This window comes from Crocodylus siamensis, chromosome 2 (genome assembly GCF_052110815.1).
Source record: "Crocodylus siamensis isolate JL-2025a chromosome 2, ASM5211081v1, whole genome shotgun sequence".
In the NCBI taxonomy this organism is placed as follows: domain Eukaryota; kingdom Metazoa; phylum Chordata; order Crocodylia; family Crocodylidae; genus Crocodylus; species Crocodylus siamensis.
The window spans coordinates 8,678,350-8,694,921 of NC_143396.1; the positions used below are offsets into that span (position 1 = coordinate 8,678,350).

At 45.0% G+C, this 16,572-nt stretch overlaps 1 protein-coding gene across 5 annotated transcripts in view; it reads left to right on the forward strand.

Moving 5' to 3' along the window:
* SFXN5 (sideroflexin 5) overlaps window positions 1-16,572 on the forward strand; it is a 211,271-nt gene that overhangs the window by 33,330 nt on the left and 161,369 nt on the right. For all 5 annotated transcript variants that reach the window (XM_090035125.1, XM_090035126.1, XM_090035128.1 and 2 more), the window contains exon 3: window positions 7,487-7,564. In XM_090035125.1, the coding sequence (XP_089891251.1) occupies window positions 7,487-7,564 (78 nt within the window). The remainder of the gene's footprint in view (window positions 1-7,486; window positions 7,565-16,572) is intronic.

The following is a 16,572-nucleotide window of genomic DNA, read 5'->3' on the forward strand; positions in this document are numbered from 1 at the left end:
ATGCTGTAGGCCTGAGGCTCAATCACAAGGCAGAAGTCAGCCTGCCGTGAGAGTTAAGTGGCTGGTCCCAGTGATGTGTCAAGACTGATGTACCCAAGCAGCGCATGTATACAGGTGCATGTGTCCTTTGCAGGTTTCTGTGAACGTGCTTGTCGTTGCCCCCTACCTGCTTTGTGCAGGGGCTTGTTCTGAGGCAGAATTTCTGGTTATTTCAGAGCGTGCTTAAATCCAAGTGCATTCGGGAGTATTGTGAAGGAAAATAGCATCGATTTGAAGGGAAGATGAGATTCCAGTAAACAGTGGCATTAGGAGGGTAATGTTGGGTGGTTCGTGCTAATTTCCTGGAACAACAGGCCTGAACGTGATCAAAGCAAAGCCAGCAGCTGGCATTGTCCTCAGCCTTAGCCTGATCAAATGTGTTGCATCAAGTCCTGGGGTAGTTTAGCTATTTCTACCCCATCGTTGCAAATGTATTGCATCAAAAAACACTGAGATCAGGCAGAGCTGTTCTAAGGACTGCTCTGAGGTCAGCAGTAAAACCAATAACCTGCAGAAAAAGAAAGAAACCAAGGGCATACAGCAATAAGTGACTTCAGCTACAAGTGTGGGATACAAATGCTGCCTGGCTGGCATGCATGGCATATACCATAAAGATAAGGTAAAGCTGTGCATTAATTACCATTGGCAGATTCAACAACAAAAGGTAACTGTCGATCCTTTTGTGCATATTCAATACACGTGTATATCTCACACCTAGCAAGTAAATGTAACACAAGGTGTATCTGGGAGAGCTGGCACCCTTGGGTGCTACAGTGGAGGTAGGGGAACTGGAGGTTTTGCCATGGAGAATGGAATGGGAGTAGGATGTTGCAACAGCCAGATGATCGGTCCCCTGGCCATGTGGACTGCAGATTTATGTGTTGAGCAACGATGCAAAGCCCTTAATTCAGCAGTGGCTGCAGGGCCAGGAAGGGTTAACCTGCCTGTCAGTGGGGAAGCAGAGCAGGGGCAGGCATGAGACCCCTGCCTCCATTGCAGCACCCGGCTTTACTGAGTATAATAAGCCCAATGCTATCCCCAACAACCAGCTGTAGGAAAGCTAAACTGGGCAGAAACTACCATAAGTGTCATAAATAATACTGCTATCTCCTATGCAGTGTTTTTTGTAGACTTTCATCCTGGTTGCAATAAAAATCCTGGGGTAGTTTAGCTATTACTACCCCATCATTGCAACGCTTGGGAGCTGGGCTGAAGTGGGTGCCAAGGCGCATGGTTGACAGCTCAGAGACTGAAGTTTGAGGCTATAGCAGATGCACTCACAGGGCAGCTGTGTCAGATCCCAACGAATCTGCTAAATAGCTTGTCACAAGAACACAAAAAAGGAAGGATCGCAATACTTTGCGGATTTAGGGCTGGGATAGAAGTGCGAGTTAGCGTGATTGGGGTGATGCATAGCTTACCTCTACTAGCAACATCCTACTCTGTCTTTTAGGTGCCTAAATATGATCCTCTTCCATCCTGACAACCCATTGACACAAGGTGGGTGAGCCCTCCTCTCCTCACTGTTTTCTTGTGATTTAGTCTTACTGCTAAGATGAGGGCATGTTGCATCCACTTTTGCATTAATAGGATTTCTCAGGGACTCGAGCATGGTGGAACAAGCTTGTACTTGCGTGCCTAATAGGCGGAATGGGATTTGGCCCTCCGTGTCCTGGTTTTCAGAGAGATGAATAATGGATGCTCTCAACATTTAGAAGGGCACGAGGCGTTGCCTGTCCGCCTTAACCCTGCACGAGCAACGTTTTGGGGGCAGTGGATATTTGATTAATACAGTCTGAACAGCTCTAAAGCCAAATGGCTTATGTTTTTTGCTTGTTACATGATGCTCTTCAGTTCTCTTCTGCCTTCTGCAATCTTTAGAAATGTTTGGCAGTTTTGTCCTGGAACACTTTCCTTTAAAGAGGGCCTTTTTTCCCTGCTAAGGCTGCATTTTTTTAGAGCAAAAATTGGGCTTTTTTGTTTCTGTTTGTTACCGTACTAAACAAGATGGGATCTGGCCAGGGTTGTTATAGTAACTACTAAGATTTCCTCAAGAGAAGAGGAAAAAATAGAACACAGGCCCATTCATTTATTACTTTAGGTTTTCATTCAAAGTTGCATGCTGTTCTGTGTAGATAATTTGCAAGGCGCACAGGGTAGGTAACTTCCAGCGACAAAAACACATACGAATAATGAATCTGAATGGCTCTCCACAGTGTTGAGTTTGCAATATGATAGCTTTGGAGGAAACGCTGGTTTTTGTTCAGGTGTTTTTGGTTTTTCACTTTTGGAGCTTGGGTTGCCATGTCATTCTCCTGACATCTTCCTCCTTTATACCCATCATAAATTAGTTGTCTTGGGAAGAAACGAATTGCAGAAGCCAGCTCCTGTAATGGTAAAAACACAAAAGCCGCAACCTTTTTCTAAATGTCTCTGAGCCCCTTTTTCTCAAAAGCTGCTGCCAGTGTTTTTGCATGCACCAAACTGCCCTTTATTTAAAAACAAACAAACCAAAAAACCCCTCAACAACAACCAAAAAACAAATTAATTCTAGTAAGAGAAAATTGGTAACATGAACAGAATATTCATTAAAATTCTCATATTTTGTCTTGTTAGAGTGTGGCATAAATTCCAAAATTATGTGGTTTTAATAACTGTCATTTTTAAAGACTTCATAGGAAAACTCTACAGAACTTTCCACATAGAGTCACAGCCCGTACGTCTCTGGTGATGGGACTCACCAGCATGGCTTTATTAAAAATAAATAAATAAATAAATAATTTCTCTCCTTAAGATTTATAATCAGAACCAGAAGGTCCAGAACAAAAGCAACAAACTTTTCTGCACGTTCCTCTTGTGTAGGTAGTGCTTTTGAGATCTTTGACAAATGACAACTTGTATACATGAGCACTGAAGGGGTCTCGCATCTTAGTATTTAATTGCTGTTATGTGCATTTTTTTAAAGAAATCTGCTCCTTCCAAGGAAAAAAAAACTTCCAGGAAAAGACTCTTGGCCCCTCACTCGTGATTCAAACTGATTGACTATGATGGGCTGACTCTTTGGTTAATGGCGAGAGGAGCATTTTAAAGTATGGGTCTCATCTGTTCCAGCTGTGCCAAGAGTGGTGCACAGCCTGGCTATGGGGGCAGTCCATAGCCTTCAGGACAGGATGCAGTGTGTCCCTCTCCTATTCCTGATGCCCCCTGTACACCTTGCTCCCATGCAATGTAATCGTTAGACACGCTTGTTGTCATGGTGACTTCAGATGACTGCACTAAAACACACTCTAAATACTGCAAAATACGCTCAAAACATGCTGTAAAATACTCCCCTAAAATATGCTCCAGCACGCAACCCAGACTAAAATCATAAGATCTCTAGGATGCTTCTGAATGATCCTGGAGAAAGTGGGCAGGCGCTGGAGAGATTTTACATCTGACTTGTGTTGTCTGGGAGGAGACCAAGGATGACCAGATGGCACGCCTTGAAAACCATACATTAAATAAATATATATTGATTGACTTGAATATCACCTGTGGCTGCTTAGCTTATTTATTAATATTCGAGTAAGCCAAAAGGGGCTGCTAGTAAAAATTAGGTAAAAAGTGGCTGGAGAAAAGATGTCTCTGAGACCAGTGCCTAAAGCCTTGGAGAGAGCAGTGACTGGACTGGTAGTAAGATGTCTCCAGTAAAGTTAACAAGCTTATTTTGCAAAGTAGGAGACCTTAATACTGACAGAAGCTAGAGGAAACATCTTACCTGTTTATAGAGAGAGCCTGGATCAATTGCCAGGAGTTGATCAGGAACAAGCCCAGACGAAGAGAGGTTGTTTGAAGGGGACTATGAAGTGGTTGAGCTGGCCCAGTACCATTAGGGGGAGTGATGAAGGTCTAGGTATGTAAACCTACATATAGACACGTTTTTAAAATCCTCATGCACTTGTACTACACAGTGTTTCTACGGTGAAGAAAAGAATTGCACCTTGTTTTGGAAAGACTGTTTTTCCCGTGTACTTCCCAAGCAGCAAAACTCTCTAGACCTGTTGGATCTGCTCAAGGTTTGCACAGGGCTCTACATCCTTCATCATAGAAACATAGAAAATGAGGGTTGGAAGGGGCCTCGGAGATTGCAGCTAGTCCAACCCCCTGCTCCAAGCAGGACCAGCCGCAACTACATCATCCCAGCCAAGGCTTTGTCTAGCTGGGTCTTAAACACCTCCAAGGATGGAGACTCTACCACCACCTCTCTGTGGAGCCTGCTCCAGTGTTTTACTACCCTCCTCGGGAGAGAGTTTTTCCTAATATCCAAACTCAACTTCCCTACCTGCAACTTGAGCCTATTGCTCCTTGTCCTGCCATCTGCCCCCACTGACAACAGTCCAGCTCCATCCTCTTTGCAGCCCCCCTGCAGGGAGGTGAAGGCTGCTATTCAGTCCTCCTCTGTCTTCTGTTCTGCAGACTCAGCCCATTTCCCTCAGCCTCTCTTCACCAGTTATGTCCCTCAGCCCCTCGACCATTTTTGTTGCCCTCTGCTGGATTCTTTCCAATTTGTCTACATCCTTTACGTAGTGGGGGACCTATAACTGGATTTAAAGATTATGGTCTTGTAAATAGGGGACCCAAAACTGGATTTGTAGATCATGGTCTACAAGTTGGAGAATTGTGTGGTTCTGCCCCAAGAGTGGAAAGCTGTAGGGGTTTGCTCAATGCAGCTAGCTTGGAGACAGCACCCCCCTGGAAAGCATGCGTAAAGAGAAGGTGGCTCCAACAGTCACGTTTCTTTAAGGTTGTTGAAACGTTTCCTGGATTCTTTCTTTCTTCATGTCTTCTGAAATTAAGCCTCATTAGGTTACTTTGCAAAGACTGCCCACTTTTGCGCTTGCTTATTAGCAGCTATTCAACAAGAGCTAGTGAGGTATGTAATACATGTTCACATATTTTTCTCCCCTGGTATAAAATTAGCTTAGCGTATGCAAAAATGGGCAGGAATCCAACCACAACACATTTGCTCTGTAGAGTGGTTGGACTGCCACTTCTTCAAGTGCTTTGTGTACGGCATGTTTTAAAGGCACTAGTCATTCACTTATTGCCAATTGCAGGTTGGCGTAACTGCTGGTATTTCCAAGAAAACAACAACGTATTCTTTGATGTTTGCAATGAAAAGGAGGAAAAATAATCTCCTTGCAATTAGTCTAACCCACAGAAGTCCAAGCTAGGCTGTAATGATACTTGCCTAATTTGCAGGGTTGTTGTGAGTAGCAAGCTCATTAATGGTTGTGAGGTGCTCTGGCACAATGGTGATAAGAGCCCTAAGTACCTACGTAGCTTATAATCAGATTTCATAATATCCAGCAAAAATGTTCTACATTTTCAAGCATTCCAAGCAGTCAGCATAACTGCTCCAACAGCACAGGGCTGTTTATAAGTTACTTAAGGGATTTTAGTCTATCAGCCTTGAATTTCCAGCATGGGTATCCTTCCCGCAGCTAGGCAGTCTCAATGATGTGCCTGTTTTTAAATAATTGTGAAGCACTTCCCATGTCCTGTGACATTTTCTACAGCCTTGCTCCAACTCTGTTTGGATTCTCTGGCCAAGCACTTAGCCACTTAAATCAGCACACGCAGCTTGACTCGTTCTTCGGCAGGTTGGACTAATTAAGAGATTTTTTTTCTCCCCCCCTCCCCTTTTCATTGCCAAGATCAAAAGAATCAGCCTCTGCGTGTCTCATTTCAGAGCTTGAACGATGAGATTATTCTTCCCTTTTTTACTTGGCTATATAATCTGAAAACAAATGGATCTCTCTGCTGGTCTGTCAGCAACGTGCAACTGCCCAGCTGTGCTAATTTGAATACATGAGGTCCCATGAAAGCTGCCTTTTAGGGCAGTCTGAGGAAGTTCCTATTCCACTACATGCATGTTATAGTGGGTGGGCTTTTCAGAAGTCCTTGGTCTAATTCTGCTGTCACTAACTTGCTGATGAAGCTCTCCTTGACTTTGGTGGAAGCAGAATTATGCTAAGAATGTAATTTTTTTTGAGAATCCCACCCAGGTGCATGTATAATAGTCATCATTTAAAATGTTATCATTTGCCAACTGTTCTCCAGAGTGGTTCCTGAAATCCAGTTGGCAATATATGAAAATAGCAAAGTGAGAGATGTTTTCAAAGGTGTGATCATAACTGATCACTGGTTTATGACTTTCCTGGATTTGGATTGTCATGATTGCCATGTATTAGCATCTGGTACCACATCTGTTGAATCAAGATTTATTTTTTGTGAATCCTTATCTAATGGTGGCTTAGCTATGGCATATACCGGGTCTTGCATTAGTTGTAGCATCAATGTATTTCAATCACTGGACTTCCCTCCCCTAAATTAACTCTTCAGATGACTTTGGGTATTGGGTCTTCTGATCTGGAGTATGTCATGGTCAAACTGAAACTTCTAACATGAGTAAGAGGTGATTTAACCAGACTCCACAAAAATGCAGCGAGGCAAAGAAAGGGAGAATGACTCTACCCCAGGGGAAGGGGAGTCTGACAGGGATGCATCCTGGGTTCCAGTCCCTGCCCAAGGGCTGTCTGTGATTTTTTTGAATGATTTGTTTTTCACCTAAAATGCGTATAGAGTCCAGGTGAGTGTCCTGACTGCTCTTTCTCCCTCTTGCTCCCTCTCGTATCTTGGATATATTGGGTTTTGCTCTCACTCCTTCACATCAGCATTAAGCAGGGTCACTGCATTAGCTTCAGTGCATTCGATGGCAGAAACTACACTGACTAAACTACATTGCCTTATGCAGATGTTGCTGGGAGCAGACTCAGACTCTGTATAGCATTCATAATAGTTAAGAGCTGATTTTGATTTCGCAGCAGTGACTGTGCATGTGTGTTTTTGGGGGGTGCAGGTTCTTTTTTCCCCAAGGATCTAAATGATGTCTATTAGCTCTTACTATACTTTTGAAGGCCTCATCTTTCAATCCTGTAGTCCTTATGGAAGAAAGGTCCCTCCAGTTGGCATTTGATAGTTTCTGGAGATCATGTTTGATGCGTGGCGTGACCAGGTTTCTTGCAAGTACTTCACCAGTTGTACTGTGGCTCTGTTGTCTCCTGGGGAAGACGAATCAGGTTCATCACAGTAAATGTGAGGTCTTCAGGTAGACACGTGTTTGGTGCTGCTAGTTATGGCAGCTCCATTTGGGTTCAGTTTTTTACGTGTACGCCATGTTCTGGTGGAAGATGATGTGTTCTATTTCCAAAGGAGTTTTTAGTACAGATCAAATACAGATAATACATGCATTTTATATAAAGACACGCCCATCCTCGGGACTATGTGAAGAAGAATGTTTTAAAAAGTGCCTGCAATCACGTTCCCTGGATTCACAGCCTTAGATGTGTGTGTGCACTGCAGGCTCCGATTTTTCTGATCGTATTTTTTGTTTTGTTTGTAGAGTCGTCTAAAAGAAGCAGTGCAGTTGCTGGAGGATTATAAACATGGGACCTTACCCCCAGGAGTCACCAACAAAGAGGTAATATAAGATCTGTTGCTAAATGGGTTCCCATTAACTGGATTTCCACTTAGGCCTGGGCAACTTCTTTACCAAAGTGAGAGATGTTTTCAAAGGTGTGATCATAACTGATCACTGGTTTATGACTTTCCTGGATTTGGATTGTCATGATTGCCATGTATTAGCATCTGGTACCACATCTGTTGAATCAAGATTTATTTTTTGTGAATCCTTATCTAATGGTGGCTTAGCTATGGCATATACCTGGTCTTGCATTAGTTGTAGCATCAATGTATTTCAATCACTGGACTTCCCTCCCCTAAATTAACTCTTCAGATGACTTTGGGTATTGGGTCTTCTGATCTGGAGTATGTCATGGTCAAACTGAAACTTCTAACAAGAGTAAGAGGTGATTTAACCAGACTCCACAAAAATGCAGCGAGGCAAAGAAAGGGAGAATGACTCTACCCCAGGGGAAGGGGAGTCTGACAGGGATGCATCCTGGGTTCCAGTCCCTGCCCAAGGGCTGTTTGTGATTTTTTTGAATGATTTGTTTTTCACCTAAAATGCGTATAGAGTCCAGGTGAGTGTCCTGACTGCTCTTTCTCCCTCTTGCTCCCTCTGGCACAATGAATTGTGAATTCTTCGTGCAAAGGAGCACTGGGCATATACTAGGAGATGTTAGACATCTATTCACTCCAGGATAATCTGTGACCCAGTGCATGTGGGTTTGAAACCCCTTTGGCAGAGGGAGGAATCAGGCTTGCATGAGCGCCCTAACCAGAAAATGAAGAGAGCAAGTGGCAGCCCCCTCAGTATCTCCTTCTCCAACCACATTTAAAGAAGTTAACAGTATACATTTAAAAGTACTCCACTTATGAAAGGGAGGGTTGTCAACGTCAGGAGGAGGCTTAGCATTCTGGGTCTAAAAAAAGACCATCTCCTCCCTGCCATTCTGCGTAAAGTGCCTAAACCCTAGAGATGGGTATGATCTAGGCACATTGCTGTGCCTAGTATTTCCGTATTGCCTTCTCACTCTGTACTGGCTTTGGAGCCCACTGATGCTCCTTAAATACTACATAGCAAACCTAGGAGCCTAGATCTGGGATCTGGATTCCAGGCTAGGGGATCCAGACACCTAAAAGCTAAGTGTTGCAATACTGAGTTCTGCAGTATAGAGACCCACTTTCAGATCTAGCTTTTTAGATCCACCCTGGACTAGTGTGCCTTGGCTCGACAGTCCCGACCACGTATTGCATATCTGCTCCTGTGTGCACACCCCATACTTTCAAATATGCCAGCAAGACCACTTGGAGCTTGCAAGGCAATTATAACCTCACTGCTGAAGACTGAGCTGAAGCAGTCATGGAGCAGTGCCCTGGGCTTTTTTTCACCAGCAAACTTCTGGATTTGGTATGTGCCTGTGGGGTATCCTTGGGAACGGACAGCTTGGACATGCCACCTCCATACTGTAGTTATGCCCATTGTGTCCTAGCTCCCCTTTTTGATATGAGGGTAGTAGCACCTACCCTGGGCTCTCATGAGGACTGCACACTAGTTGCACACTGTTGATAGATGCTATATAAATAGCAAAGCTCAATAGAAAATTTTGGAAGGGCCTCGTTGGATGGGTCTGTATATACAGGGGCTTATTTGGCCTGCAGCAATCGTACTGGCATATATCCCAAGAATATAACAACAGAAATAGCAATGCCATTTTCACTCTTCCCAGCACGTACACCAAGTATGTTTTTAAATTTTTTGCGTCTCATGTATTGCACCTGAAGAATGTATAGCAGGAAGGCTGTGCTGCCAATAAGTTTTAACTTAGTTTAGAACGTGGCTCGTTCTGTAGTCATTCTTCACTGTGTTGGGAGTGAGTCCATAATGCAGTTTTCACAGGAGGCAGACCTGTCCCCTCTGCTTGCGAGCCTCTCCCTAGTGGCAAAATGCCCCTCTAACACCAGAAGTGTTTGTTCTGAACATTTCTTGCCTTCCAGGTTCTTTGATCCTGTTATTGTCTTGGTTTTCTTTCAGATAGCTTGAGTGGAAGGCTGAGTTTGAGGAAATGAGAAGAGCAGAGAGCTGCACAGTAGGGAACATGACCTTAGCCTGCACCACATATCTGAGTCCGTTCCCACGATAAGCCCCTCTGTAGTGGCAGGAACCCCCTGCTCTGCTGGCAGAGTTACAGTACTTCTACCAAGTGGAGTGAGGCTCCTGCCATTAACCAGCAGACAGTTACAGGTGCATAAAGGTACTCCTATGCCTTCAGATGGCTTCCGCAGTCTTGTATGCATCTAGTGCCATCCCAGGCTGTAGGGGAGCTGTGTGAAGCTGCCAAATGGGCACACATTCTGGTGGTTTGGTGGTTGTACCCCCTGCTATCTGCTGCCAGATATCCTGGTGGCTGCACGCAGACGCAACTATGACTCTCTCCACCTCTGGTGTGAAACTGAACCAGAGGATATTCAATGTATTGGGCCGCTCAGATGCTGGCCTAAACTTTTCATTCTGCACAATGAAAGGCTTACGCTGCACACAGAATTAATTGCAAGCTGCATAAACCCATTCCTTCTTTGTTCTCTCTTGCATGTATCCTTCCAGTCGCGGCACTACAAGTGTGATGTGAATTTTTACTAAACAAGTCAGAAGAATTCAGGTGTCAAATAAATGTATGGGCACAGAGCAGGGTGGGAAGGGAGGCTGAAAATGTATTGAAATGAAAAAATTAACACAAGGATGTAAAAATAACTTCTTTGTAGTAAAACTCAGTGCAACAGACTGACAGTGTTGGCCTGGATGCTCCACCCCGTTATCAGCTGTTGATAACGCTGGGGAATGATAAATGGGTTCTGCTGATGCACTAGGGCAGGTGGCTTGTTACCCATCTGGGTAAGGAAGAAAGATGTGGCTCTCTGGACGAGGGATCTAGACTGGGATGAGCAGTCTTGAGGAGGAAACTGAGGAGCAGCCACTGAGCCCAGGGAGAAGGTTTGACCTGAACCTGTTACTGAACATAACTGTTAACTTTTGTCATCATAAAGTTTTGGACTTTACACAGTGTCTGGATTATCTTGGGGAAAGGTTCTTGCCTTTAGAGTTGTTTCCAGATCTGGCCAAAACCTGTTTGTCTTTGGGCTGGAAAAAAGTATGACCCTGGTAACTTGAGATAGAAATGAGGATGCTGAAAGTAGATCGGGCTTAAAACTTTGGCTTTTTATGGGACAAGACTTGTCATTAGACTTACTCCATCTGTGTATCAGTTTTGGATGATCTCTTCGATAAAAGATGAGGGGGAGGTTTGGCTGGATGGAAAGTTTGCCCTTCCTAAATACAACACAAATGTGCCAGATATACATAGCTGTAAGCATGTCATTAATTCCTGATCCATTTGCAGAGCATGCAATGTGCCAGTCGCCTTATTCAATGGGGGAGGGTTTTGAGGATGTAGACTGCTTGCACTCAAAGTTTCCCTACTGGTGAAACAAGAAAGTCAAAAGAAGATATTCCCCCAACCTGGTGTCTAATTTGTGCATGTCATGACTGCTGCTCTTATCTGGGTGGAACTAGGTCTATCGGCATTATTTGCTTGCACTTTCACCTTCTATAGTGACTAGTCTAGAAAGAGGACATTGCCAGATTTTGTGGAGATGTTCCTTTCATTCAAGTGGTGATGACGTTTTTGCTAAAAAGTTTACTAAAGAGGCCATCCTTAATGGACTGGCCGATGCCAACGTCCTGAGGGATGCCCAGCATGGGTTTTTTGCGGGTAGGTCTTGCTTGACCAATCTCATTTTCTTTTATGACCAGATGACCTATCACCTGGACAAGGAAGAAGAGATTGATGTCATATATCTTGACTTCAAAAAAGCCCTCAATCTGGTATCCCACGATCACCTCTTGGCGAAACTGGCCAATTGTGGCCTTGGGTCCACCATGATCCGCTGGCTGGGGAATTGTGGTCAGATCCAGAGGGTGGTCGTTGATGGGAGCCAATCATCTTGGTGCCCTGTGACCCATGGGGTCCCCCAAGGCTCTGTCCTTGGACCCATATAGTTCAACATCTTCATTAATGATGTGGACATTGGCATCAGAAGCGGACTGGCCAAGTTTGCCGATGACACCAAACTCTGGGGTAAAGCATCCACACCTGAGGACAGGTGGGTGATCCGGGCTGACCTGGACAGACTCAACAAATGGGCGGACGAGAACCTGATGGTGTTTAACACCGAAAAATGCAAGGTTCTCCACCTTGGGGGGGAAAAACCTGCAGCATCCTTATAGGCTCGGCAGTGCTACGCTGGCTAGCACTATGGAAGAAAGAGACTTGAGGGTCATCGTTAACCACAAGATGACCTGCAATGCGATGCTGCGGCTAGTAAAGCAAACAAAGCACTGGCTTGCATCCATAGATGCTTCTCAAGCAAATCCCAGGACGTCATTCTCCCCTTGTACTCGGCCTTGGTAAGACTGCAGCTGGAGTACTGCGTCCAGTTTTGGGCCCCACAATTCAAAAAGGATGTGGAGAAGCTTGAGAGAGTCCAGAGAAGACCCACGTGCATGATCAGAGGTCAGGAAAACAGACCTTACGCCGACAGGCTGAGATCTATGAGGCTCTTAAGCCTGGAAAAGTGGAGGCTCAGGGGTGATCTAGTGGCCAACTATAAGTTTATTTGGGGTGACCACCAGGATCTGGGGGAATGTTTATTCACCAGAGCGCCCCAAGGGATGACGAGGTCGAACGGTCACAAACTTCTGCAAGATCATTTCAGGCTGGACATAAGGAAGACTTTCTTTACTGTCCAAGCCCCCAAGGGCTGGAACAGTCTGCCAGCGGAGGTGGTTCAAGCGCCTACATTGAACACCTTCAAGAGCAAACTGGATGCTTATCTTGCTGGGATCCTATGACCCCAGCTGACTTCCTGCCCTTTGGATGGGGGGCTGGACTAGATCATCTTCCAAGGTCCCTTCCAGCCCTAATGTCTATGAAATATATTAAATAATTTGGAGTAAAAGATTGTAAAAGATCACATTGTCTTTCTGATAGTCATGTAGTCAGCCATAGACTATACAGTCTATAGGTTGGAACACATCACTACAATTATGCATCAAAAGGCTGGGGCAGGTACTCAGTGTTCAGCTGCATTTTCTTTGTCTGGGCTCTTGTTGGGAAGAGTTCTTTATGGCAGACCTGCAACTGAATAAGTGTCTTAATTAAGGAGGCTTTGATGAGAGGTGAAGAGGGACATTTTACAATGTTTACAATGTTATTAATAAGTGTCATGTATTTTGCATCAGAATTGAGATGGCCTGCATGAGCTGCTGGTCTTCCTAATCAAAGTAAAACCTAGTAATCCTTCTATAGCAAATAGAAGTATTACAAGGTAAGGGATTTGCAAAAGTTTTAATTTATCAGTTGTTTGAACAGGCCACAGAGGGGGAAATAATGAGGTTCTAGACTAGAGAATAGCTTTTTTAGTTAAACACCTTATTCAAGTCTTTGGCTTGGCTTTTTTGATGGAGTGTTCAGTTTTATGTTACTCTAAACCCTAAAGTCTCCAAAAATACTTTTTCTCCCCATTTAATGGCCATCACCAGGCATGCCCAGGCTATAACTGAAAGCATAACAATGGCTAAGCTTAATTTGTTTTTGTTACCTGTTAAAACCATTAGCGCACTTATAAGATGGGAAACTCCCTTCTTGAGAGCACGGAGGCAGAGAGGGATCTTGGGGTCATTATTGACTCCAAGGTGAACATTGGCTGACAATGCGAGGTCACAGTTGGCAGGGCTAACTGGACCTTGTCGTGCATCCACAGGTGCATCTCAAGTAGGGCCAAGGAGGTGATCCTTCCCCTCTGCGACACTGGTCAGGCCACAGCTGGAGGACTGCGTCCAGTTCCGGGCGCCGCACTTCAGGAGGGATGTGGACAACATGGAGAGGGTCCAGGGGAGGGCCACCCGCATGATCCAGGGACAACAGGACACCCTACAATGAGAGACTGTGGGACCTAAACCTGTTCAGCCTCCACAAGCTGAGAGGGGACCTGGTGATTGTCTATAAACTCACAAGGGGGGGCCAGAAGGGTTTGGGAGAGACCTTGTTTCCCCGAGCCCCCCTCCGCATAGCAAGGAATAACGGCCACAAGTTGTTGGAGAGGTGGTTTAGATTAGACATCCATAAGAACTACTTCACAGTCAGGGTGGCTAGGATCTGGAACCAACTTCCAAGGGAAGTGGTGCTGGCTCCTACCCTGGGGGGCTTTAAGAGGAGGCTGGATACCTACCTGGCTGGAGTCATTTGAGCCCAGTTTTTCTCCTGCCCAGGCAGGGGGTCGGACTTCAAGATCTACACGGTCCCTTCGACCCAACTTCTATGATTCTATGAAAATAAACTCACTAGATGAAAAATGGAAGTATAAAAGTTGATACAAAATTCTGTAATGTTAAATATTTTCTCAGTAGTTTTATCTCCTTGGCGGAGCTTTTAAAGAGGAATTTCTTCTTCAAAATGTTCTGAAGTGGAGCAGCCATGGATCTTTCCACACAGAGATGATTTTCTTTAGCCTTAACCGCACTCTGCTTCTGTTTCCCCTGACCATCCGTCCTTATGAGGTAGCTTCCAGAGGAAACGCTTCTTGTTACTGTCTGTGGGAAGGTTCACAGGTTGGCTGCCTGTGAATGAACAAACAAATGAAGCAAAATGGTCCATCCAACAAGATTAATACAGATGCAAAGCGAAATGCTCAAGACTGGGAAATGTCAAAGTTGCAACCAGCGTCCAACTTTAACTGCTCTCTTGGCATGTGCATTAGGGCAGATCTCGTTACCAGTTTGCTCCCACTTGCGTTAGTTGAATGTCTGCCACCTCCATATGGTGCTCTCGCTTCACCAGGCTGTATAGATGCTTACTTTTCTTCTCCTGACTCCTCTCATGGGGTGGTGGTCCTTCCCCGACCCCTTTTCTTCTGCTGGCTGTCTTCCCCACTCCCCATCTTTCCATAGTTTCTCCCTCTTTCATTCTCTTCCCATTACCACGTCTTGACTTTGTGCTACTGGTGACATGTGACTTGATGTCCATTCAGACCCTGCCATTTCCTATAACCTTCCCTACAACCACCTCCAGCCCTTCTTTTTCAAGTCTTTCTTGCATCTTCCTGTGCCTTTGTTCCCTTGAAGACCACTTACTAGATTCTTGTTACATCAAAGATCACTGCGTTCATGGCTCTTTTCCTGGACTTTTAGAAACTTCGGGTCCCTTTTGCACCCCACTTCTTTAGTGAGGTTCTCCTATGGCGACCTCTTACAGGTATTCGCTATTGGGGTAGCCCACAGAGAAAGAAGGATAAAGGACGTTGAATTTTTGGTGTTCCCAGCCCTTGTTTTCTTCAGCTAGTACTCCCTCTGCCCTTTTCTCTCCACGCCCCTTCCGTGGAGACGTTCCCTTTTGGAGCTGGTTAGGAATCTTCTGGCAAAAAAGCATTGTATAGGGAAAAGTCAATTTTATTTGTTTGTTTGTTTGTTTGTTTATTTTAATTTAAAAACTATGTGCAGATGTTTTGTCCCAGTGTCAGCAAGGGTGGAATTTCTTGTTTGAAAGAAAAAGACTGTCTGCACCCAGAACAGCCCATGGATTAGTGGTCTGGACACTTGCGTTAGGTTCAGGGAGAAAGGTTTGAATCTCTTGTCTCACCTTGGCTGGGAGCTGTAACCTGGGAGATGAGTGTCCCCTTCGCAGCTGTTGCCTGCTCTGAAATGGAAAGGCTCCCTGGTGTGGGTTTGGGAGGTTTTTTCTTTTTAAATGAAAAAAAAATTCAAGGGGTCTTGGGCTTGTTTCAAGGTCAAGTGGGGAAAAGTGGTAGTCTCAAACTTCTGTGTAATGGGACAAGCATTTCCCACCCAGCTCAACTCCTCCTATCTGCTGTCCTCTCTAGCTTTGACTCCTTTGCTCTCCATGGCAGCCCTGTTCCCCAGCCAGTTCCTAGTGCCAGGTTTACTTGATTTTTATCCTATGCATTTTCATTAGACTCTCCTGGGAGCTGGAATTAAAGCCTAGGACCACCACCTCCCACTGCTGCCTTCACCACTGGACTTGCCGAATCAGGCCCTATTTTGTCTCCTCTCTTTTTTCGCCCCATGAGTCTTGCCCTTTTGGCTGCACGGTCTCCACAGGAGAAACAGAAGATCTCCCTATCTAGCCTAATCTGTAGATAGTTAGGATGCTCTCCTGGGAGGTGGGAGATCGGAGGTGTGGGTTTAAATCCCCACATGTTGAGGAGAGCTAGAATCCGGTCTTCAACTTCCAGGCCAAGTGCTCTAACTGGTAGGCTTTTATGCAAAAGAAGGGGTGGCAAAACCACCAGCACCTCCCAGATAGGTGCCTTGCCCTCTTGGGAGGAGTGGATGCTGTGGGTATAAATGTAAGCACTTGACTCCAGGTTGCAAGCTCTGAGGAGGCAGTGGGTGTTCAGACGCAGCCTTGTGCTTAGTGTTTATTCTCTTGATTACCCCTAGGTTGCTCTCTGCTCGGCGTGTAGTTCTCTGCATTGCTCTCTGCAGATCCCTGCTTTTGCTATGTAGGCAGGGGTCGATGCTGAGGATCCCTATTCCGATAAGACAAGGCAAGGCATCATTTTACTAGGCATGTTGAGGTCTAAAATGGAAGAGGCTGTGAAGCTGACCACTTGGCTTATTCAGTGCTCAAAGTATGTTCAATAAACCCCCAGCAGAGCTGTCCAGCTTGTTTTGGGAGTAACGTTTGCTAGTCATGGCTGTTCGGATAAATATGAATAACCAGTTTCATTCAATTTAATAAAACCCTGGAAGAAAATGTCCTCCATGGTGCAAAGAAACTCACTCTATGGTCTGGTATTAACCTGTCAATGGCTCTGTTTTAGATTTCTGTATTGGGTGAGATACGGTTTTGTCTGGGGCTCCTGAGTCACTGAAGTAGAAGAGGGAACCTGGCTGATGTGGAAATATCTTGCTCGCAAGAGGTTTAGGACTGAAAACTTTATTCTGAAAAG